Source organism: Haliaeetus albicilla, chromosome 4 (assembly GCF_947461875.1).
Source record: "Haliaeetus albicilla chromosome 4, bHalAlb1.1, whole genome shotgun sequence".
In the NCBI taxonomy this organism is placed as follows: domain Eukaryota; kingdom Metazoa; phylum Chordata; class Aves; order Accipitriformes; family Accipitridae; genus Haliaeetus; species Haliaeetus albicilla.
In genome coordinates, this window is record NC_091486.1 from 22,904,277 (window position 1) to 22,929,067 (window position 24,791).

Below are 24,791 nucleotides of genomic sequence, written 5' to 3' on the forward strand. Positions count from 1 at the left end.
GGAGCCAGGATTGCTGTTCTTCCCCTTTCTCCTTGCCTCTGTCTGCTGGCCCCTCCTGACACATGACACCGATTCTCACAGGAGCTTGCAGCCCAAATTCTCCCTCCTTTCCTCACAAAGCATCCAGCAAAGGGAGAACAACGCAGCTGCCAGTGAGCCCAGGACAGCATCCTGCATCTCTGCAGAGCCTTTTGCTTAGGAACATCGAGGTAAGGACCCCCTGTCCTCTCTCTGTCTGTGGGCACCAGAATTCCTGCCCTAAACTAGCAGGAGCTGAGAAACCCTGGAGACATGGCTGTGTTAGGGACTTCTGTGAGATGCTCAGTCCTAGCAGGTTCCTTCTTGCCACTGAGCTGCCCTTTTGCTACGTGTTGTGCCTACCTAGGGAGAGCTTGCAGGGAGATGACAATGAAATGAAGTGGGGCAGGCAGCAGCCTGCAAGCTCCGGGTGCGTCTGGGAGCCCAGGACAAACAGCTCCGGTCCCTGCAGAGGGGAAAAGTCCTATCAATAGGTCACAATCGAGCCTGGGCTCAGCAGTCTGGGCCCACATGTCCTGAGGGTTGCGCAGCAGGTACATTCTTGCCTAGACAGCACCCTCAGGCCATGACTGTTCCTCTGTAGGACTGCTGAGGACCGGGGGCCTCTGATAGCAAGAAGTATGCAGGACCCTCTGTTCTTAAGTAAAGAGAACAGGAGAAAACTCGGGTCTGCCTCTGTACCTCCTTTTCTCCATGCCAGCTCTGGAAAAAGCGGGTTTAAAAAAAACACCCCTATGAATTACACTTGGGATTGACGCTGCATCTACATAGCCAAGGTTAAGAAGTGCTGGTTGTACAAACACTACCAGGCAGTGAGAGAGAACTGAAGTATGTTTGTAAAATGTCTGTCTCCAGTTTGTCATGTGCTAGAACCATACGCACTATGCTTGAAAATCACTCCAGTATGCCTCTGTTTATTATTTGTTACATATTTTGGAGGAGATCTTACCAAAAGAAAATAAAACCAGCTCATTTTTAGGGACTGCATTTTAAAATACAACCTGCTAAGCAACCTGTTGAAGCAAAATTGAATAATGTTTTATTGTTGTCATGCTGCTGTACTTCTGTATTATTATTTGTGTTGTTTAGGAAACAGAAAACAAACAAATGATGTTCTTCAGATTCTGGTGGCTTTTGTGGATACTTGAACACCATGAGTTTTTAGCAGAAAATCTCAGGGAAGAAAAAAGATATGGATTGAGAAGACAAAAACCTAAACACATTCTTTCAAATACTGTAGAAAAATATCCCAGCCCAAGTGATCAAGGTGAATATTGTCATTTTAAAACAGGTGTGGGGGGTTTTGCCCTGATTCATTTATTTGGATTCTGGACTACATGGCTAACTTGCCCTCTAAGATATTGCTTATAATCAGCCAGGCTTGCCTCATCCTACATTTTCACATGCCTTATTTTTGCACTTTTATCTTTTTACTCCCATCTTTTCCCTCCCCTTTTGTGTATTTCAGAAAAGGAGATTAATTCTTGGCTTTTTTATGATATGGCTTGTTACTGTCACAAGAATAATAGCCCATATAACTGTATTTCTAAAGAATTACTGTTATCAGTAGTTCAGAAAATTAATACTCTGCAGATCCTGCTTTTGGAAACTTTTATGTCACTGGATGTGAGTGTCAGTACCAGGGACAAAATCTAGCTCTGTCAGATCATATTCCAGTGTCTTATTCAGTAAGAGTTATTTTCCTGTAGATGACTTCCACCTTCCCAGTCCCCATCCTGGTAGGATATTCAGTGAAATACCAGGCAAGAGGACAGAATGAATGTATAAAACCAGTACAACATTCCTCATTTCATACTACATGACATTACCTCACCTTCAGTCTCCTATTCCTTGGGGCATCTGTTCTGGAGCAAATTCCTCAGCCTCTATATGCTCTATCTTCATGAGGATCTCACACTTGTGATCACAGATGTTTTCAAAAAATTCCACATTTGCACTCCCACTTTTAAAGCCTAAAATACATTTAAGGGTAAGGGTAGAATGAGATTTAGTATGAAATCACTCCACTCACCTACCTACCTATTTATTCTAGATGAAGACTGCATTCTGGAAATTGCTTTTTTACTGGACAGCTCTGAAAGTGCTAAGGACTATAATCATGAACAGCAGAAAAAATTTGTACTGGCAACAGTAGACAGAATGAAAAGTCTGCAGCTTAGTTCTGGACGTACCCTTAGCTGGAGGATGGCCTTACTTCAGTACAGCAGCACTGTTTTCATAGAGCAAACTTTCCATGACTGGAAAGGTCCTGAAGCATTCAAATCCCACATTGCTCCCATAACCTACATAGGTCATGGCACCTACACAACTTACGCTATAACTAACCTCACACAACTCTATATGACTGAAGGGACTCTGGGTAGTGTGAAAGTAGCTGTGCTCTTCACTGATGGAGTGGACCACCCAAGAAACCCAGATATTTTTGCAGCTACAGCTGATGCTAAACACCAAGGAATTGTATTTTTCACAATGGGAATGACCAGAGTGGCTGAGGAGGTTAGTAATGCTGCCAAGCTCCGGCTCCTGGCCAGTGTCCCAGCATCCAGGTTCGTTTTCAACCTCCAGGAGAAAGAAACTGTGGAGAAGGTTCTCAAAGAAATGGTATGTATGAGAAAGAATTTGAAATAATTATAGGAACATATGTAAAAAATGGTCTTATTTCCAATATTTTGAAACATTTATGCTATTGACAAAAACTGTACTTTTCACATGCTAAAGTGGTACACTTATTAATAAGACCACTGTGCCAAAGTACAGGTTTCCTTTCTCTCCCCACCATTCAGATCTTGCCAGCTAAAATATTTGAAGTTGGAAACTGAATTAGACTTAAAGAGACTTGTTGTGAAGTTATTTTTATCTCTGTTTTTCCTCCTAAGAAAGGTATTTTAAACCTCCTTTCTTAAAAAAAACAACCAATTTTTGACATCCTAGTGCTTTCTTCTGTAGCAAGTAGGAATGTGAGATTGCCTTTTGTACCAAAAAAGATGCAGCTCTTGCAGAAGCGAAAATAAATTTTAGACCTTAATGGAGATATGTCAATTTAGATAAAATCTGAACTTGGCCATAGACATCTTTAAATTTCCATGGAAAACCTACAACATAATCAAGAAGAAATGTGTAAATTGAGCTTGAAGTTTTGCCTGGGTGCCTCTTTTCGGCATGTGAACTGAATTTATAAAAAACATTCCCTGGTAAGTATGGAGAATAGAGCCATCCTCTAGCCTATAAATCTGGTGACACAAGCTGTGGATGAAGTTCTGATCTGAGCATGCACATAGATATAAAATAGAAATATGAATAACAACCAGGAGACTTCTGCAGTAAAACTGACACCTAAGTGATTTTATACAGGCCTAGAGCATGTACACAAGCTGGCCTTCCTGTCTGTCCTTCACTTCAACAGCCTGCCACTCTGCATTGTTTTCCCTGCATATCACCCCTCCCCTTTTCTCTGGTATTACCCTTCCTTTCTGTATCACAGCAACCACCTCTCAAGTGACTAAGCACATTGTATTTTACCTGTTCCAAACAGGCAGCCATCCTCAGGTACCTTCTTCTGAGAACATGGCTGCTCTCTGGCTCAAATAATGGCTTTGGCATAATTATATGTGCATACATGTGAATTTTAGAGATGTGTATTGCATTGTTGCTCATCGACACATTTATGTCCTGCCAAGAGATTACATCAGTTGTGAAAAGTGGGAGAAATGCATTGTATGTAGATGTTTCAGCTGTAGAGATCTTCTAAAAAATAATGGAGCTAATTTGATGATGATAACTTCATGTGATCACTGTCAAAATCTTTTCTAGGGTGTTCTTACTGTTCTCATTTTGTGTGTGCCTAACAGTATGCATAGAAAAGCCGATTTTTTCAAGTGTAGAGCATGTATCATTCACTCCTACTAGAGAGCATTTTGGAAACAGTGTAGTTTCTGGGTGCATCATTCCCATATACCTAGCTAACTGTGTTGTTTTAGGTCTGTTTACCATTGTAATTTTAGCAAATTATGGCTGGACAAGGAGAGTCAGTGATTTGTGCAGTCAACAATCTATAATAGGAATTGAAATTATTTAAATTATTTTTTAGAATGGAAAGATTGCTAGAATGTTTCTCAGAAATTAAAGCTTAATTAATGTTAGTTAATATTTTAATTGCATAATTTAATTAATAGCTGCTGAAGCAATTTATTTTAACATTTTTCAGTGTCCTTCCTGTAGAGCTGGATTATGAGTTTAAGTTTCTAATGTTGTTTTGAATATCTGTCTTTACAGAAAGATCTGTCTGAAGAAGCGGTAAGTTTTTTTTTTTTTTTCCTGTACAGAACTACTGCTTAATATAGACATTTACAATTACATGGAAACATAATTCAAGAAAAGTGATAACTCAGGAAGTTGGTTAAATATTGAATCTAATGGGATTGCCTTCAAGTAAAACATGCGTTTGTATTTGCAGGACAGAGCTTTAATTTGCTATCCTAATGTCATTTACTTTCCCTCCTCATTTTCAAAGTTGAAAAATAACAATGTGTGAGTATTCATGTTAGGAAGAATTTGCTGATACGTCTCGGCACACCATCCAACAGACTCAGTGGATAAGAAAACATGACACAGACCTGAATGTGGTGCAGTTCTAGCCCTTAATGCTCTTCCTATGTAATAGGGATAAAAAAAGGGAAGGAACTCGAACAAAGCTCCACCATTGCACTTTTCCAGTTTGTCCACACTGTGTCACCCTGACTGCAGGCATTGGTAGGTCTGGCTGCCATTTTGAAGGGAATAAAGTTAGCTTTCCTTTTAAAGATGTTAGTCCTACTTAAGGTACAGTTATCGCAGGCAAAGACTATTCTGATGAGCAGCTCAAGGAAACTGCTAAATACTGTGAGTGTTTGCCAAACTTGAAGCATTTTATTTTTCACTCATTTCATAGAATCATAGAATAGAATCATAGAATCATTTAGATTGGAAAAGACCTTCAAGATCATCGAGTCCAACCGTCAACCATGCCCACTAAACCATGTCCTGAAGTACCTTGTCTATGCACTTTTTGAATACCTCCAGGAATGGTGATTCAACCACTTCCCTGGGCAGCCTGTTCCAATACCTGACAACCCTTTCAGTAAAGAAATTTTTCCTAATATCCAATCTAAACCTCCCCTGTTGCAACCTGAGGCCATTTCCTCTCATCCTATCACTTGTTACTTGATAGAAGAGACCAGCACCCACCTCACTACAACCTCCTTTCAGGTAGTTGTAGGGAGCGATAAGGTCTCCCCTCAGCCTCTTCTTCTCCAGACTAAACAGCCCCAGTTCCCTCAGCTGCTCCTCATAAGACTTGTGCTCCAGGCCCCTCACCAACTTGGTTGCCCTTCTCTGGACACGCTCCAGCACCTCAATGTCTTTCCTGTAGTGAGGGGCCCAAAACTGAACACAGGACTCGAGGTGCGGCCTCACCAGTGCCCAGTACAGGGGAACAATCCCTTCCCTGCTCCTGCTGGCCACGCTATTTCTGATGCAGGCCAGGATGCCGCTGGCCTTCTTGGCCACCTGGGCACACTGCTGGCTCATATTCAGCCGGCTGTCAACCAGACCCCCAGGTCTTTTTCTGCTGGGCAGTTTTCCAGCCACTCTTCCCCAAGCCTGTAGCACTGCATGGGGTTGCTGTGACCGAAGTGCAGGACCCAGCACTTGGCCTTGTTGAACCTCGTATGATTGGCCTCAGCCCATTGATCCAGCCTGACCAGATTTCCACTGGCATGTTGATTTTCTCTGTCAGAGTAAATCCTGAAGTAGTAAGACATTCAATGGTATCCTTGGAAAAACATATTGTTGCTAATTGGGATATTCAGATAAGAATGATATTTAAACCTTTCACTTCTAGACATCTCCAAGCTGAGTGGTGGTTTAATACATAGTAAAACCAAAAATAAAAACAACATTCCTTATTCCTCCTCCAAAAATAACCCCAGAATCTGTATACTTCCATATTATGTAATGGTTTTAAAGTTTAAAAAAGATCCTAGAAATCACATAACTACATACTATAATGATGTCTGACTGTGACACATGACGGTAGAGATGATGGAAGAAAGATTAGAAACTATTATAATGAATTGCATTAACTAGATAAAAGTATATATCCATAACATGTTTTGTTTATAGATCAAGCTAGAGCTAAACAATGATCTATCCTACCTATAGTGGAGTAAAGTGGAAAAAGGATGTAAGATGTTTTCTTACCCCATTGTCTTGGCTATCTCTACAGTGACTAGTAATCAAAATAAATCTGCAATCATAGACACAGCATACCAATAAACTGACCTTGTGAAAAGTTTGGAGGTAAACCCTTTATCGAGATGATTGATATTTCATGAGTAGGACTGATACGGATTTTTGGACGGAGTGTAGGAGGCCACATTCCTGATGAGTGGTAAACTGACAGTTAATAGATTTCTGTAAAACATGTAAATATAACTGGATTCTGGTAATTACTAGTGTACTCAGACTAGCCATACCAGTAACTTAAAAGCAATGTTCATGTGTTTTCTGTTTCTTCTATTAAAATGTACTGATTTGGACTATTTTCATTCAAAGTGTCCCCAGGCCGCCTCATGTAACTGTGAGAAGGGGGAAAGAGGCCTTCCTGGCCCTGCTGTAAGTAGCTGTCATTTCTTAAATAACTGATACACAGTATAAATCAAGATTTCATTGTTGGAAATTTTTTAGGAAATTATTTGAACCCAAATCCTGAGACAACAAAATTTCAAGGTTCAATACATAGTCCTCCATAGTTACATTGCATGGAAATGTCACATCAGTAGGAAATGCACAGAGAGACCTGAGAATGCCCTGAGACACTCCCTCTGAAAAAAAGAACAGTGTGATGTGGTGAGGCTCTTCTTTTAGCCACAGCAGTTTAAAAGGAAGCAACTTTCCTGTGTGTAACAATAATTCACTTGTTACAATCAGACAACCAGACCAGGTGGATCTAACCAGCCCCAAATGAAACATTAATATCTGGAAAGCTCTCTGAAAGCAAGAGAGAGAGCAAGAAGCTGAAGCATTAGGAACAATTGAGACAAGAGACTTGTAAAGCGGGTAAAATAGGCTGGACTTCTTTCAGAATAGTCTTACAACCAGAACCCCTGAGCAAATCTAGGAGATTGCTTCATACAAGGTTTGAACTGCAGGGTTTATGTTTCAAAAAGAACTCTCAGAGTTGAATGATATTATATCCCTAACATTGAACTAAAGCACCACAGTACCTTATAGCCCTTGCTGAAAGTGAAGGGACAGTGTCAGAGTTTGAAACAGAACCCTAGAGATCTGCCCATCCTCATCCTTTTGACCTGTATACCTACATAAACAGAAATACACACCAGTTTTATCTTGCACAGTACAGCACACTTTAATTGAAAATGTAGCCTCTTGTGTGCAAACAGTAGTTTTGTTTGGGTTATTATTCCATGTCTTTACTTGGAGAGTGCAAGTACCTCTTAAACAAAAGCATGCACCTCTAAGAGTTCAAAAGAAAACAAAACACTCACTTGGCAAGCTGGGTAGCTACAAAGACATCTGATCACCTCTTTTCTTCAGAGGAGATCTGAACAATTTTTGTTTACAACAAAGACAAGGGGAAAATGGCTGCCTATTGAGTTGGTCCTGCTGCTCCCAGAAATTCAACTTCAAGGTTATGGTAAATGCAGAGATTTTTAAAAATAAGTCTATAGGAAGCAAATATCATAAATATTTTTTAAAATACTGTATATATTGTAAAATAAAATCATTTGACTAACATATACTATAAGAATTTTATTTTGTTGTTTTCAGGGTAAGAAGGGTCGCACTGGGGATGATGGAGCTCCAGGCCTGAAAGGAGCAAAGGTGATGTGATTTTTGAGATTTAGGAGAAAGATTTGGTACTTCATTAATATGAAAGACTATCCTAATAGTGCCCGTGTATGCTCCACCTGTGAATTTCTTAAACCTCATCTACCCCCTTTGCTGTAGTAAAGACTAAGATTCTTTACAAACTAAAATCTTATATCTAACATATAAAATCATCAGAGTGTAAAAAAAGGGAGTTGGTATGCTTCCTGTATTGCATTGAGATATCTACTCAGATAATCAGGACAGTACTATCTTATCCTGATTTCACTGATCTTGATGTTGGATTATTCACAGGGGGAGCCAGGTCTTAATGGAATCCCAGGACGAGATGGAATAGAGGTAAAAAAAATTTTTTTTCCTTCTTCTCCAGTAAGCAGCATTCCTCCAACGCAAAACAGCACTTTTTTTTTTTTTTTTTTACCTTTTTTTTGTGTGATTAGAATAGCAAATTTCAATTCTGGTTTAATGATTCATTAACACTAGAAGAACTAAAAACATTGTCATTGCTTAAAGAAAGGGAATAATTCCTTCTTACAAGAGTGATCTAGAAAATACTCTATAATAATACATAGTCCCTTCTAAAAAGTGTGAAAAGTTCTGATATGATAACCCAAGAACATTACAGAAATTGACACTCTGCTTGCATCTTTATGGGTCAGTTTAAATTTATTCATTTGGCAAATAAAGGATCCAGTGTGTAATAGCAATGAAAAAGTTGAATGAAATACATATAGGAAGTAACTGTAGGACCAGCCTCTTAGTGCTTAACTCTGAATTCATTCACATATGAATCACTCTACATTTTCTTATTTATTCAGACCATCCTTTTTAATTAGTGACTTTTTTCTTGCTTTCTTATTTTAGCATGTTTCTAAGATAGAAATATGAACTTTAGTTGATGTGCTTTTACAATCATCAAAATCCCAGTCTAAAATTACTTTCATAAGATTTGTTCACACATGCAGCAGCATCTGTCATGACCAGTAGATGCAGTATTTAGAGTCAAATTGCCATGTTTATCAGAGATCACCTTTTCTACCTAATTGTTCATTATAACCTGAAATGCTCTTTTTCTAGAGAAAGTAGAATGTTAATAGCACCAATACTCACATTCTTACATTTGGGTTATATATCCTCACAACCTGCTTTGCTTTTATATTTTTCCAGGGGAAATCTGGATATAAAGGAGAGAAGGTACTACTTTTAGTCTGAACTTCTGCTTACATATAGATATTTTATGTTATTATTACTTATTATGTATAGTGCCATATTTCTTATAAATATTAGTAATTAACAATAACATCATCTTACCAGCTGCTGCACAAGCTCTAATAGAAGATGTGTCCCTTCTCCAATGAACTTACAGCACAATTACTATAATATGTCATGAATAACATTTAGGTTTTCAACTAAAGCACCCAAAGAATAAGGATTATATGCTCAATATACCTCATGAATATTTATTCCTGTTCCTTTCCAGGGTGAAAGAGGTGAATGTGGAATCCCAGGGACAAAAGGAGACAGAGTAAGTAGCCACAAAGTTGTTATGCTTTCAGGAAACACAGTTAAAGTACAAAAAAACCCTACAGTTCCCTGAATAACAACTGTGGTGACAGATTTAAGGCAAATATTAATTCTAAGGCTGAGGGAAATTAACAACTGACAGTTTTAAAAAATGAAGTGAGCAAGGATACCATTTGCAGTAACTTTCTCAGCTCCTTCTATATTTTCATGTGATTCCTCTTAAAGCCCATGCCTAAGCCTGTTTATAACAATGTTAAAACTCTACCTGACTTTAACAGAGGCAGAAGGCTTGAAGTAGTAAGCAAAGGGAATGAGAGGTGAAAATGAAATCAAGGTTTCTAACATTGATCTTCACAATTTGGTGTATAATTGCTATGAATATTTTAAATGAAAGAAACAGAGTTTAATCTTGGATTACCGGTCCTTGATAATTAACTCTGTTCATTCCTACTCTGTATTCTGATTACCACAGTCCATTTTAAAAATATTTATTCAATACTTGCTGGCTGCTGAGCTTCTTTTGCCCCCCCCTTTTTTTTTTAAACATAAAGATACCTAAATAAGATACCTTAGTAAAAAGTTATCTAAAAGTGGTTTTGACCAAATCTAAGTACAAATGAATGTATCCTTTTTTTCACTTGCCTTTCAGGGTCCTGAAGGTCCAGTAGGCCCCAGAGGAATGAGAGGGTTACAGGTAAAAAAAACCCAAAGAAACTATACAAACAACAATACCTGGTTCCCTGTGATTCAAAGCTCTGAAATAATATCATACCACAACTGTCATGGAATCTTTGAGTCACTGAGTTCAAGGCATCCAAAATCTATCTTCTTAAACAGCAAAATTAACAAGAATTTGGAGGACCAGTCTAGACAAATAAATCACCCTTATAATTCATTCAGTCTCAAAGACCACAGCAAATACAATTCCACAAAACCCAAAATCACTCATTTCCCATTCAGTATCTTAACTATTTCATTATCACAGAATCTCACACATTTCACAGAAGTACATGGAAACACTTTAGTCTCTTTTTGTCCCAATACTCTTGGACTGAAGGCCATGAAGCTTAGCCCATCATAGATGTTTCAGTAAATCTTGACTACAGATTATCTTTAATTGTATTCAAATAAAGGGAGAGCCAAATTCTCTCCCTCGATTACCAGAGCTAGCTCCAACTGAGTTGAGTAGCTGAATCTATACATGCATCAGAAAGCAAAGCTTCAGTTCTGGACTGTTTGTAACTCCTATTTTCATGCAGACTACAGCAAACTAGAGATTGTATTTCAAGCTGCCATTGTTCTGAAAGCTTGACAAATCTCATTAAAACCACTCCTCTTTTAATAGGGTCCACAAGGACAGTCTGGAGATCAAGGGCCTGAAGGCCTACAAGGATCAAAGGCAAGAACTGCATTATTTCTTCTCTTTCTTAATGCTAAAAGGTATTAATACAGCCTCACAACAATAATGCTTCTATCCTTATACCCCATACTCTTCTTGTAGGGGATGCAGTTTAACATGACGTTGCTAGCAAATCATAGACTCTTTGTATTCTACAAGGTTCCTAAGGAAGGTCTTCATTTGCTCTTTGTATTGGATTCAGGTCCAAATCACACTTCAGTCTTTTCTCACAAACACTTAAAATATGGCAGCATCACAGAATATTACTTAGCAGCAGTGTAGAATTGCATTTCTTCAGTTTTCAATTTAAAACTAATTTTTTCCCTAAGTACCAAGCAGGAATTCTGTTTGGGATCTCAAACTCTTCTCTTGAAACCATACATTCTCAAGAAGAATTCTATAGCTCAAAATTAGCAGTCCCACTGTTTGATGATGCTCAGCAGAAGATATCTGAAAGTCACGAGGATGAATGTAATTCAGGACACAGTCTTGCAATGGGCCCCCTGAAGGTGGGCCACAGAAATCACCCAGTGCTTCACTGCAAGATCCAGTCCCCTCTGTAAACATTAATATTTTTTATTTGTTTGTTTGAAAAACGTATGATTTACATTTATTAAATCCTTAAGGCTTACTTTTCACTTACCCCATTGTAAATTCCAGGTATACCACTGAAGATTACTTCATTCTGTGGTTCTGTGATGACTTGATATCTTCATCATAGCAGTTTAATGGAAGATGCAAATATTACTGGGTATTATAGACAATTATGGGAACTGGTTTAACTTCATTAAGAGAGACCACAGTTACACTTTGCTTCTCAGAAAAACCTTAAACTGAGTAATTGAGCCAAGGCTAATGGGTTCTTCAGCTACTGAAAGGAATATTGTTGTGGAGAAAAACTTGAAAATAAGTTTCATTAAGGACATTATCTCTTTTGATATCTCTCTTGATATCTCCTTTGCACCATATTTAGAGCACCTGCTGGCCAACACTGAGGCACAGAGCAGTTGGGTGTCAAAACTCTTATACCCAACATGAAACAAAAAATTTTTCCTTTTGTTTAATCTGGTATCACTTTCTACATGAAATATCTATGCTCTTAATAAAGGGAATTTTGAAGCATTGAAAGGGTGAACAGATGAAGTACTGTGTAAGACAATTCCAATGGGCTGAAATGCAGGATATACAAAAAATGAACTTACAAACTGAGTTAAACTGATTTCCCTAGACACTAATTTTTAAGCAGAATTGTTTCTTTTTTCATTCTTTGAAAAGGGTGAAAGAGGTCTCCCTGGGCCACCTGGCTTGCCTGGAGAGACTGGAATAGGACTGCCAGGTCCGAAGGTACAAGCATCTCTCATCTTCTGTATTACATGTATTGTAGGATAAGAACGAAGACCGAGACAGCTGAGATAATATACTTGCTGGTACATGAGAAACTTCAGGCCCCCAAATGCTGTTTTTATGGTATTGGAAAGGTATTTTGTATGTTGATCAAAACTGTTTGGGGAAAAAAAAAAGTACATTTTAAGTATGTACTTTAAAGGACTTTTTTACAGTAGTTCTTATGCTTGATGTAAGTAAGTCAATCCAAGCAGTATGGCTGAGTAAAAATACATACATAGTCTTAAACAAAGATTATCCTGTGAAAAACAGGCTTGTTAGTTTGGATGACTGGCATAAAGAACAGAAACACTGTGATAGAAATACTGACTTCTTGGAAAAGGACAGCAAGTGATACATAATATACTAGGAATATGATGGGAATAATTAACCGTTTAGATTCAGCATTGTGTTCTCTCAAACGCAGAACTGAGGCTGTCCCCTAGTGCTGTGAAACTGCACCAGTTCAATGTCTCTTGGGCCTTGCATGCTGTATGACTCTGAGGACACTCAGATTTTCTCTGCGATTCCTGTATTCTCCTACATCAACTATTTCAAGCACAGAATGTCTGACGAGCTGTTATATGCTGCACATATACAAATACCTAAATCAGGCATTTTCAAAATACATCTTTGTTTGAAGGGTGACACCGGTTTGACAGGAAGACCGGGCCCTGTTGGCCCACCAGGAGTTGGTGAGCCAGGACTTATGGTATGTCTATTTTTTATCTGGTGACAGGGAAGCAGGACAGAAAGGAAAAATTCTCAGTGCTTCCCTGTTAAAAGGAATATAAGTGTATTAAATGATACTGTCTCTTTTCTTTCTTCCACTAGTTCTCACTCTCATACATACTACATTGTCTGACTTTCATTTCCCTCAATAAACTGGAAATGTTTCCAATTCCTTAACTTTTCTGATTATCTTAGTCTCCAAAACAGCTATGAAAAAATAACACCTTATGCAAAACCACATAAATATTTAAATAAACCTGTCCCCTGATAGATTCAAATCCACATGTGGTAACTTCAAAGTTGACTGCTTTTCAGTATCATTAGAACATTAACATCAGCATGGCTTTGAGAGAGAGACTCCATTTCAACCACTGTAACATTAGAAACAGTCATACCTAAACAACCTCCATAAAGACATTCAGATTGCATAAGTGGTCCCAGGTAACAATTTGACCAGTATTGCCTTTCCTGGAGATAACAGAGGGAGAAATTAAAAAAGTTTGACTTTCAGAATTTATAGTATGTTACGCTCTGAAGTCTCTTCCTTCTTTTCCTTCCCTTCCGCCTGGTGGTAGTTGTAAACTCAACCTTTTGACCTTTTGTGGTAATTCGGAAAATCAGTACGCCGATTTTATGGTCACTTTTTTCCAAAGTGTCAGACAGCACCTTTTACTGACCTATTTACAATACAGCAGACTCAAATTCATTTCTCATCACCTGGATGAAAGACCTGTAGTGCAACCATGAGGGAAATTTTGTGCATTTTTTTCACAACTAACTTTTCCCCATTGACAAGGAAAGATTTGTAATAATCATTTCAAAAGAGGTGCTCCCATGAAAAACAGAAAGATTGTTTGGTAACTGAACCTACTGATCTCAAACTTGCTTGAAAATACATTACTGGAGAGGAGTTAGTTCTCACTGAAGAGTCTAAAGAAAGGAGCATTACTAATAAGGCCAGTGATGACAGTCAGTCAAAGTGGGGCAGTAATGCTTCCCGAGTCTCTTCAGTAACAGCACAGAGAAAAGAGCCACTTTGTGGGTAAAGAGGTGCCTGTGATGTGCATCATTGTTAGCCACAACAGCTATACTGGTATAAGAGATTCTGATTTTAAAAAATGTACTGAAGGTGTTTGTAAAATTTACTTTAAAGTGTATTTGCTTCAGAACAGTTTTCTTTTTACAGCTGAATGCAGTGTAATTATCTTTACCTAAGAATTAGGCATAATCCTAAAGCTATGTGCAGAAGAAGCAGAAGCATATTTAGGCTATGCAGAGCCAAATCTACCAGCATTCTGCGATGTGTGTGTAATCTTAAGGAATAAATCAGAGGAAAAACACCCCAGATGTGGGAAAACACTGTGAAGCACGCTCAATATGCACAGGTTTTGGACTTGCATTTAGTGAAAGGTTTTAGTTGTGTTACTTGCCCCTTGTGCTCCTATCAGATCTGCTTTCAAAGAGAGAAGGGCATGCTATTATTCTCTTCACCCATTAGAGTCAAATCTCTCTACAGCTACGTCTTCTTCAGTACTACTCTGCATGGTCTTTAATCTGGTTCTCCCCGTCTCCCATGATTATACTGATATGTTAATAAGGATTAGTAACAATATGTAAACAAAACTAAAGTTTAGGGAGTGAAGATTTCAAAAGTATAAGGAACAGGAATTTCAGCTACATAACCTGTGATTCATAAGTAACTAGAAAAGTAAAACTGCCATGTTATTGCTGCAGACCAGAATGCTCATCATTTATTCACTGTGAATATCATATTACTGTATTATTTTTAACAGGTTATAACTACACCAACATTTAAAGAGGTGCTTAAAACCAACAATGACATAGAACATGCTGCTGTTGATTTGAGTGACTAATACATATTCTAGGCCATTTTAAACTTATGTTAACAGGGGCCTCAAGGACCACAAGGTGTTCAAGGAGAAAGAGGTTCACCAGGAGAAGGGCTTCCAGGAGCAAAGGTACAGCAGTTGAAGGGTTTTAAGACTAGAGCAGCACCATTAAATGAGTGCATGCCAAAACAAGTCCATAGCAGACATGGGAATCTGAGAAAATAGCTTGTAAATTAATATTAAAATTTGGCATCAATTAACCCAATATATTTTCATAGAATTCAGTTGGTCCAAACATGACTTCTAGGCACAGCTAGCCTTTGGGGCCTATAAAGCCGATATTTAATTGACCTGACGCTTGATTTGTGGGATCTGTGCCTGGAAAGAATTCCAGCTATAATTTTAAAACAGCCTCGAGCATCTGACGTTAAATAAAATATTATAAAACTGATTCCTAGATGAAAAATGCAGCTTTTAGTTGTTGCTTTTTTCTAAATCCTTATATATGAGACATTTGTTGACACTAAAGACGAGCTTCCAAGCTTCTTAAACACCTCAACCACTGGCTTATGCATTTTAGCAGAAGTCTGAATTCAGTTTGTGGAAAAAGAAAGCTGCTGTTACTAATTTTCGGATCCAGTGGAAGTAATGACAGTAGTAGTTGCACCTACATGGATGGACTCACTAGACCCACTACTAGCTCCTTTTGTGGCTCGCTGAAAACCAACTCCCAGGCTGAGTTGTCACTCTGACCTTTGGTTACATTAACAAAGTGACACAGCTTGTACATGAGCTAAATGGTTCACTCATTTTTATGCATGCACTAAGGCAATTTTGGTTGGGAAAACAATAAAAAATTGTTTCGCAGATGCAGGGCCCAACTGTCTCTTTACTAAAAATCTTACAATTTTTGCTTAGCACAATACTGTAGTCAGCTAGGTTTAAATTTGACTGCTGCTAGCAACGTAGTATCTTCAAACATCCAGTATCTATTTTATGATGAATTATATAAATTATCTAACCTCACTGTTGATGGCTTGTGTTTGCTTAGCAGATCTCATGCATGAAAACAAACAAAAAAGCGATTTGAAGAAAATGCATTTAGAAATCACTCCATTGCCACTGCAATACCAATTCATGTGGGAAGAAACACTACAACTAATAAGTAAAGCACAGCAACAATGCACAGTGGGAAAAAGTACAGAAGAATGCATAATCTAACCAAAACTATTGAGCAATTGAGATAGGCAGAATAAAATAATCGAAGTGGAATTCTGCCAGCACTATTGGAACTCTTGATTCTATGAAAAACGTACGACTTTTTACTGGCAAGTCTGACCTGGAGCCACGCATGTATCAACAGAGTCTATATGTATCTCTAATCCTATTTATGGCTGCCAAGTATGTCAGCTGTCTGATTTTAAACACGTTTTAAACAGGTGATTTGTTAATCTAAAGCAAATTTACAATTGCTTTCTTCAGAACATTTTTACTACAAGCTCACAGTTCAGTAACAAGGAAAATGAAGGCAGGTGTTCTAAAGCATCAGGAGTAAAGAATGTTATTTTAAACAGAAATTCCCATAATGTATTTCAGTCAAAGTGAAACTGGTTACTTTGGAATTGGTTACTAGGGAGAGAAAAGACCTGTCTGGGGCATAACTTTATTGCCTTGGGTGATTCTGTGACAATTTACATAAGCTAACAATCTGTCTCTACATGTTTTATTAACAGAAGTACAAGAAAGCACAATATTTGTGTCTCTATTAGTAACCTGCATTTTCCCCAAGACTACTGTTTTGTAAACATCTAGAAAGACAATGACATTTACAAATAGACTTCTACAATACAGTTTGGCCTGGTCTTTATTCTGGCAAAATTCTTAATGAGAGCCAGATTCTCATTGCCACACTTTAATGAGATTAACCCATGAGACAAATAAGCAGAATTCAGCTTTCAGTTAGTCTCATTACTCAGCCCTGCTGACATTTAAGTCAGTTGTGGTTTTGCCATTGATTTGAGGGGAAGCAGGACAGGACCTTAAACAATCAAGGTGGGCAGAAAGGTAAAAAGAAGCTTGTTCAGCTCTTTCATCAGCAATTTCAAACTGCAGAGCAAGCTCATTTGAAAAGATGACCTCTTTGGTATCCTGGAAAACAGATCCAGGAGCTACTTTCTGGTTCTTCTCATTTTGGTTTTCATGATGACAGAGCAAACAGTGTCTCTAGTTACTTCAGAGAGAACAGCTGTGTGTTTCTACAGTTAACAATATATTATTTTTTCATGTAGGGAGACCGTGGTTTTGATGGACCAAAAGGCCCTCGTGGACTTCCAGGCATCAGCATAAAAGGTGAAAAGGTGAGCAGTAAATAGACCAGGGATTAACAAAGTGCTAATAAATCCACATAATACAGGGAATACAGAGTTGATATTCAGTACAAAAGGTGTAATGAGGCAAGGAACCCACAGTAGGCCCTGGATAATAAGGTATTTTGTGGGGAGATTTATGCCCAATAAACTCTCCCAATCTATTATAACATCTCTTCATATTAAAATAGGAAATGTTACAAAAAGCATCTGATTCTGTGGGAAAGTTGAGATTTAGAAAGGTAAAAAGGGACTAGCAGTTGTCTGCAACTGAACCAGCAGGGAACAAATGCATATGTGAAAGATAAAAGGTCAGATCTCCAGCTTCACTGACTTCAAGAGAGGTTAAGTCAACATGTACTAGCACGGGCGCTGTCCCAGACTGTTTCTGTACCTTTACACAACTAAGCAATTGTACTTTGTTCGCCAGGGTGAATTTGGTCCTCCTGGTTTACCTGGGCCAATTGGATTACCTGGAATTGGAATTCAAGGAGAGAAGGTGCAGTTTTCACATCCCCATTACCCCACACTTAAATGTGTATAGAGAATATTTTATTTTTAATAATTACTTAACTAATCTTTTCAGGGAGTGGAGGGCCCAAAAGGACCACCCGGCTCTAGAGGGCTACCAGGACAGGGACTACCTGGACCAAAGGTTAGGGAATTTTCTGAAGTAAAAGCTACTCTGCTGGTTTTACTGGTATGTTTCCTGGTCTATCTCTATCCTTATGCTTGTTAAAGTGCTGAACACCAATCTAAGTATTGACATAGCTGCAGGAAATTATTTTCTTTATTAATATTATTAAACTCTACAGCAGATTCTACTCCACTGAAAAGCCTTGATAAACCAATGCCATAGATATCTATTTAGGTTTTGGCTTGGCTCACGACAGAACCTTTGAGGTACTACACATCAGACAATGAACTGCACTTTGTCTGATACATTTCCATAGAACAGGTTGTCTGCCTTAAACTTGCAGTTTCATCATATCAGGTGCAGTTGCAGTGAATCAATTCCAGAAAGTAGTCGCACTTAACACAGAAGAACACCAAAATTTCAATATCATCTTTTATCCTCACTGTACTGTTTCCATTCCAGAAAAATACATTCATACCTTACAGATTGTCTGCCTGTCTTGTTACTTCTGCTGCCTGTTGTCTCACCTGACTATGTGTATTTACTGTATCTAGCAGTTAAGAATGGTCCAAGGTAAAATGAAGATTACCTTTGCTGAAGGAAAACTGTCAGAATAATTTAGCCTTGACTGATTTGCAAAATACAGAACTGTTAATGAAAGATGTCACCCTTGAAGTGTTTGGAATGGAGATTTAAAATGACTTTCTGAAAGAGGTGACAAATAAAGTTCTGAATGACTGAAGGCTATTAAAGCACAGTATAAAGGAACTAGAGGTGTAATTGGGTCAAGGGTCCATGCCAGGTAAAGTATTTTGCAGCATCAGAGATCACCTATTACATTTTAACTGATTGTGCAGGGATATGCTTTACCACTAGTAAAAAGAAAGAGAAGGGTGAATTGTCTGTGGATGTCAGATATGCTCCTGAAATACCAGCTACTTTGGTGGGAAACATTCACAGGGACACATATAGATTTACAGCATTAATCATTTCTACCAACAACTTTTTGGTGACAGCTCAAAACGTGCTGCAGATTCCCAATCTTTGTGACCACGGGTTTAACTCATCATACTAAAGACAGTATTACACTAATCTTCCTTTAAATATAAGCAACCAAAACCATGCTTTTATATTTTTCCATGATAACACTGTTAAAAAATAATTTCTACTTAAGGGTGAACAAGGCTTACCAGGAGAGACTGGAGTGCCAGGAGAAAGAGGTATTGGAGAACCTGGTTCTAAGGTACATCGTTAATAGAGGAATTATTTAATTTATTAATTTATTCTGATTTTAAATTTGTGTTCCCTGAGTATCCTTTCTGTAGGCACTTAAAAACAGGTCTAGAAATAAAATTTAGGTTCTTAGTCTTTAAAATTTTTAACACAGACTTTCAGTAACCTCCAGAAATGGGAACATTTTAAATGTACCAGTTCTGTACAGAAGTAATGAGATTTATTGTGACTGAAAATTTCCACGTGCCTGGCCTATGCTCAAGTCACTGTTGCATACAGCTCACCTACAGTTCTGTCCAGAAAACCATCTAGAATATTAAACAGTTGCCAGAACTTGCAGTCGCCAGCGTAAGCTAAGCTATAGCCAGAGCTGGTGAAAAAAAGCACTGAACAGTGGTTATTGTGCTGCTCCTTCCCTTTTCACACAAGATAGGATGTAAATAGAGCAGCAGCTACATCCTCACACCTTCATACAGGAAATAAGCTGTGCTACTAGACAGAAAGCACGCTTGCTTAGAGAAGAAGCTGTAACCAGATTATTTTAGTGCTAAAGTGACCAAGATATTAACCAGTCCCTATGTCATTAACAGCCAGATTAATATAAAAAATGGGAACAGATGAAAAAGTACTTTTGTGATAGTGGAAAAGTACAGGGCTGTCCTGGTTTTGCTCTTGTTTGTCAGGGATTTGGGACAGGGGTTGGAAAAGGAATGAAATTGTTCAGTTTCTTTCTTTAATTTCACAAAATATGGTAATACTGAATGAACCCATTTGACCCCAAATGATCCCATTTCATCTAAAACCAGGTCAGGCTCTTGAACCTTACATAAATTGGCCAATGCCAATTCCACTGCCATTAACAGATTTGCACTGATATTCACCAGCAAGGTGTCAATCATCATGTCACAGTCAACTCTATCTTTACTTCAAATGCTGCCACTTAATGAAATGATGGCATTATTTTTTAAGAATGAGGTGGAGCATTAATAGCTAATAATATTAATCGCATAGATAAAATGCACAGTTCAAACAATCAGACAGTAGGATAGTTCCAGGTACATGAGAGTTGTCTTTATAAAAAAATGGCAAGATTTGGGTTCATATGCATAAATTTTTGCTATAAATACATATACAGTTGAGTAAACTTTTGAAAATACATTTCCTTGATTCAGAGAAATAGTACCAAGTCTGCATTTAATAGAAGGACTTACTTTTTATTGATGTCAGGGTGAGCCAGGCCCTTCAGGACTGGCAGGTCTGCCTGGTCTTCCAGGAGAAGATGGAGCCCCTGGACAAAAGGTTGGTTCATCTCTGTCTGCAGTCTACCTGCTTCCCTCCAAGCATTCCTGCTGTTCTCCCTGTGCTGATACCCAAACCTAGAAGAGAGAGCGTTCATGGACAAGGGAAAAAGTAGCACATTTTTCAGTGAAAAAAAATTCTCTTTCAAACACACTTTTTTTAGGGAAAATTTTTTTTTTTTTTTGGCGGGGGGTGGTGGTAGTGGTGTCATTTTATCTTGTTTACAGTTGTTGGCTTTTTTTAATCCACCAAATGCCCTGCAACTCAGAAGGGAAACCACTAAAATGGCTACAGGCAACCTTTCGTAGCCTTCTGATCATGGTATTTTCCTAGAATCAGAAACCCCATATATTTAAAGATTATATACTCGAAAGTGTTCAGCCATCACTAAGGAAACATGCTACTTCATGCATTCCACCCAGAATTTTACAATGGTTGCTTCTGAATATGGGAAGAAAATCCTGGGTGCTCTGACATCAGTGGGAGTTTTGCTATTGACTCTAAAAGGTCTATGATTTTAATGAGCTTATTCAAGTGAACACAGAGCTGATCTTGCACCATGTCTATGCAGTACTCTGAAATGCTGCTTTCATTTTTCTATTCAAGGGTGAACCAGGGTTACCTGGTCTTAGAGGTCCTGAAGGTGCTCCAGGGATTGGAATACAGGGGGAAAAGGTGAGAATTTCTTACTAAAGGTGACATTCAAAATTGTAATGTTCCAGGAATAGGTTTGTCAAAGCCTTCTCTTTTTTGGTCTATTGTAAGTAACGAAAAAATGTACCTCAAGGAATAGGTTAATAAGTGCTTCTAGAAGTGGTTAACTAGAGAGTTTATCTCAGCCTCAGCCTAAACCAACAACTTTTTAAACAGCAAAGTTAATAAAAGACCACCCAGGACATCTTTTACATAGTTGTTTTTTTTTTTTTTAAATGACAGCACAACATTTCAGTGGCTCACAATTTCCAGTACCTGTGGTAGTATCTGGTCCAAGAAGTTCACAAGGAGCTAACTGGGAATACTACTTCTCTTAGTAGGAATAACTGGGTCCATCTTTTAAGTTCTGGCTCTTGTACTGGTCTTCCGTACTGATTCAGAAATGGAGAAGTAATTCCAGTTTCTCATATCAGCAACTGTATCCTGTGAAATAAAGACACTGGAAATTGCTGGAATAGTTGTCCCAGACATTGGACAGGACATACAGAGATTAAATGTCACAATAGAAGAGAAATAAAAATATTAAATATCACAAGTGCAAGAAGCTGAAGGGCTAAAAAGCAATGTAACAAGGAAAATCAAGGCATCCAGCTGTTTTCAGATTACTTTGGTAGGGAATACATGCAGATGACAAGATGCAGCAATAAAATTAATTACTGTATTGGAACTTTTTCAGAATGATTCTGGACTCATAGCTGTTTCATTTTTGTTGTAATAATTACAGCCTAATAATATGCTTAAATAGCAGTTATCCTTTTACAAACTTTACACTATCTATTCTTAGCTTTTTCTGCCCGAAAGTATAAGCTGATCAATCAGAGAGGGCATTGTGGTCAATCAATTGGCCCTATTTGCCTTTGAATAAAAAAAATACCTTTGAGTGAATTATCTTTTCCTGTTTTGATTATTTCTCTTAGATAGTATCTTTTTCAGGTAATTACTTGTCCTGGTTTCAGCTGGGATGTAGTTAACTGTCTCCCTAGTAGCTGGTACAGTGCTATGTTTTGAGTTCAGTATGTGAAGAATGTTGATAACACTGATGTTTTCAGTTGTTGCTCAGTAGTGTTTAGACTAGAGTCAAGGGTTTTTCAGCTTCTCATGCCCAGCCAGGGCACCTGACCCAAACTGGCCAACAGTATATTCCATACCATGTGACGTCCCATCTAGTTTAGGAACTGGGAAGTGGGGGGGCAGGGATTCGCTGCTCGGGGACTGGCTGGGTGTCGGTCAGCGGGTGGTGAGCAATTGCCCTGCGCATCATTTGTACATTCCAATCCTTTTATTACTACTGTTGTCATTTTATTAGGGTTATCATTATCATTATTAGTTTCTTCTTTTCTGTTCTATTAAATCGTTCTTATCTCCACCCAGGAGTTTTACTTCTTTTCCTGATTTTCTCCCCCATCCCACTGGATGGGGGGGGAGTGAGTGAGCGGCTGCGTGGTGCTTAGTTGCTGGCTGGGGTTAAACCACGACATTACTTAACTTGATTTTTCAGCTGCAAGGATGCAATCTTTGACTCCTTTTAGTTCTTATTTTTTTCACAGTATTCACTGGTTAGATGGTTAATTTAATTTCAGATGAAATCTACACAGTTTTAACTGTACAAATACAAAACTGGACAATTACTGAGCAGAATTGACTGACTTGCCAATGAAAGCAATAGGAACAGCTCATGTGCACCAGCTATGAAACAGAACTTCACTATCTTTCACTGATATTTACAATTAATTTCAGTTAACACATTCTTAATATTATTTGGTCTTAATATTATTTGGTATGTGTGACAAGTCTTCACCATTTTTGTAGGGAGATCAAGGTCAGAGAGGAATACGTGGATTAACAGGACCAACAGGAGTGCCTGGACCTGCTGGAGCTAAAGTAGGTTCATTACCACATTATGTGTGTAAAATAGCCCCCCCCCAAGATGTGCTTTGTTCTAGATCTCAGAAACAACTGTCCTGGAATGAACTTGCTTCTTACAAAATAATTTTTAAAAAAAGTTCAGCTAAGGTTTCTCTTAGCAAGACACACCATGATCTCTATAGACATCTAGAAGCATTTTTTAAAAAACTTTGCATTTACCATATTGCCTCCCTGTCAGTTTGGAAAAAGTTAAGGGACACTAATAGTGGTATTTTTATGCTGAAATATTTGGGAAGATAGCATGGTGTATGGCATACACGTATGTGGCAAGACTTTATTCTCCCTTATACTGACTCATGACTGATACTCTTTTATGGATTTGGAGTTTCTAGTCAAATACTCAGTACTCACTGTAAGTGACAGAAGGGCGACTCCAGGTTTCTCCTCCAGTTTCGTATTATGTCTTTTGCTATTTATACACACAAGAGTGTGTATTTTCCCACAAGAGGAAAAATGAAAAGGGGTAAAAAAGTATGCTGAAAGGACTATTTTAAAAAATCTACTCTAATAGAAAAATATACCTGTTTTCAGTACCTACACAGCTGGGCAGGAAGCCTTGAGTGCTGGATGTCCTGGACCAAGTCTCAAATACACCAAGAAAGGGATTTCTAATAAGATATACTTGTTCAGTGACGCAGAAGAATCTCATTTCCATTGAGAAATCAGAACTATGCTTTTTATCAGTTCTTCAGTTACGTTTCACTCCTCATAGAATAGAATATTAGAAATTCTATTAGAATTTTAATGGTATATTATAAATAGTTGCATAAATGTTTTCTCTATGAGATGCTCATGCTCACTTTCAGAAAAATCCATTGTTCTTGCTCTCCTTCCTTCACTGCAGGGAGAGCCTGGTGCACCAGGACGTCTTGGAATGCCAGGCCCTCCAGGAAGAGCTGTGCCTGGACCAAAGGTAACATCCATGCTCCAGGTCCTAGTGCTTATAAACACAGGATGAAAACTGTAAAGTAGACCATGCTATTATTCATGTAAATAATTTCAGCCTTATGAGGTCAAGTAGAACTTGTTTCCTGTGAACAGAGTTATGGTTTGTATCCAGTCTAGTTACCACCATGCCCTGCTGTTAACTGTATGCCAGCTTGAGGTGTGGCCTACCTATGTTCATTTCTTTCTTTTGGATAACCTTGGATATCAACATACTTTTCTTTCTTCTGCTTTTGGTGTTTAATGCATGTAATAGCAATAAATAAAAGTAGCTGTTACGTTTGATACATATAAATTTGTATAAAAGAAATCCAAAACCAGTCTGTGATTGCTGTTTAATAAAATATATAACTAGAGTATATATTTTCTTCATTGCAGGGTGACATGGGATTACCTGGCCTTCCTGGACCAATTGGAGAACCAGGTTTTGGGCTTCCTGGGGCAAAGGTAGCTCCTAAATTGGTAAACTAATTTCTGATAGAACTGTAAAATAAGGCAGGACTTCAGTGAAGCAACAGCAAATCGCCTAGGATGGCCAAGTGATCCACAGTTCTTAACGTGTATGTCGTACAACATACATGTACAACTGGCAGAGTGTAAGGATTTGCAGAGCCAGAAAACCATGGATGGTCAATCATCCAGACTCCATGAACCATGAGCTTTCACATGGCAGAGAACCAGGAGAAAAATGACTGTTTTAAATTACTGAGGAGCGAATACAGAGAGAATACCTGATTTATGTGCTTACAACAGCCTACTTGTCAAGCACAGTTAATTTTTCTCAGCAAGTCTCCTTTGCTTCATTCCTAATTTTGACACAGGGTAATCCACAGACT

General features: G+C 38.2%; 1 protein-coding gene across 1 annotated transcript in view; it reads left to right on the forward strand.

Moving 5' to 3' along the window:
- The first annotated feature begins 1,149 nt into the window (after positions 1-1,149).
- Positions 1,150-24,791, forward strand: part of LOC104318964 (collagen alpha-1(XXVIII) chain-like) — a 38,908-nt gene continuing 15,266 nt past the window's right edge. The window contains exons 1-22 of the mRNA XM_069782956.1: positions 1,150-1,306; positions 2,093-2,661; positions 4,333-4,353; positions 6,652-6,711; positions 7,888-7,941; positions 8,242-8,286; positions 9,115-9,141; positions 9,428-9,472; positions 10,121-10,165; positions 10,817-10,870; positions 12,146-12,214; positions 12,897-12,965; positions 14,896-14,964; positions 17,124-17,192; positions 17,632-17,700; positions 17,788-17,856; positions 19,013-19,081; positions 20,299-20,370; positions 20,977-21,045; positions 22,894-22,965; positions 23,855-23,923; positions 24,334-24,402. Coding sequence (XP_069639057.1) covers positions 1,150-1,306; positions 2,093-2,661; positions 4,333-4,353; positions 6,652-6,711; positions 7,888-7,941; positions 8,242-8,286; positions 9,115-9,141; positions 9,428-9,472; positions 10,121-10,165; positions 10,817-10,870; positions 12,146-12,214; positions 12,897-12,965; positions 14,896-14,964; positions 17,124-17,192; positions 17,632-17,700; positions 17,788-17,856; positions 19,013-19,081; positions 20,299-20,370; positions 20,977-21,045; positions 22,894-22,965; positions 23,855-23,923; positions 24,334-24,402 — 1,911 coding nt within the window. The remainder of the gene's footprint in view (positions 1,307-2,092; positions 2,662-4,332; positions 4,354-6,651; positions 6,712-7,887; positions 7,942-8,241; positions 8,287-9,114; positions 9,142-9,427; positions 9,473-10,120; positions 10,166-10,816; positions 10,871-12,145; positions 12,215-12,896; positions 12,966-14,895; positions 14,965-17,123; positions 17,193-17,631; positions 17,701-17,787; positions 17,857-19,012; positions 19,082-20,298; positions 20,371-20,976; positions 21,046-22,893; positions 22,966-23,854; positions 23,924-24,333; positions 24,403-24,791) is intronic.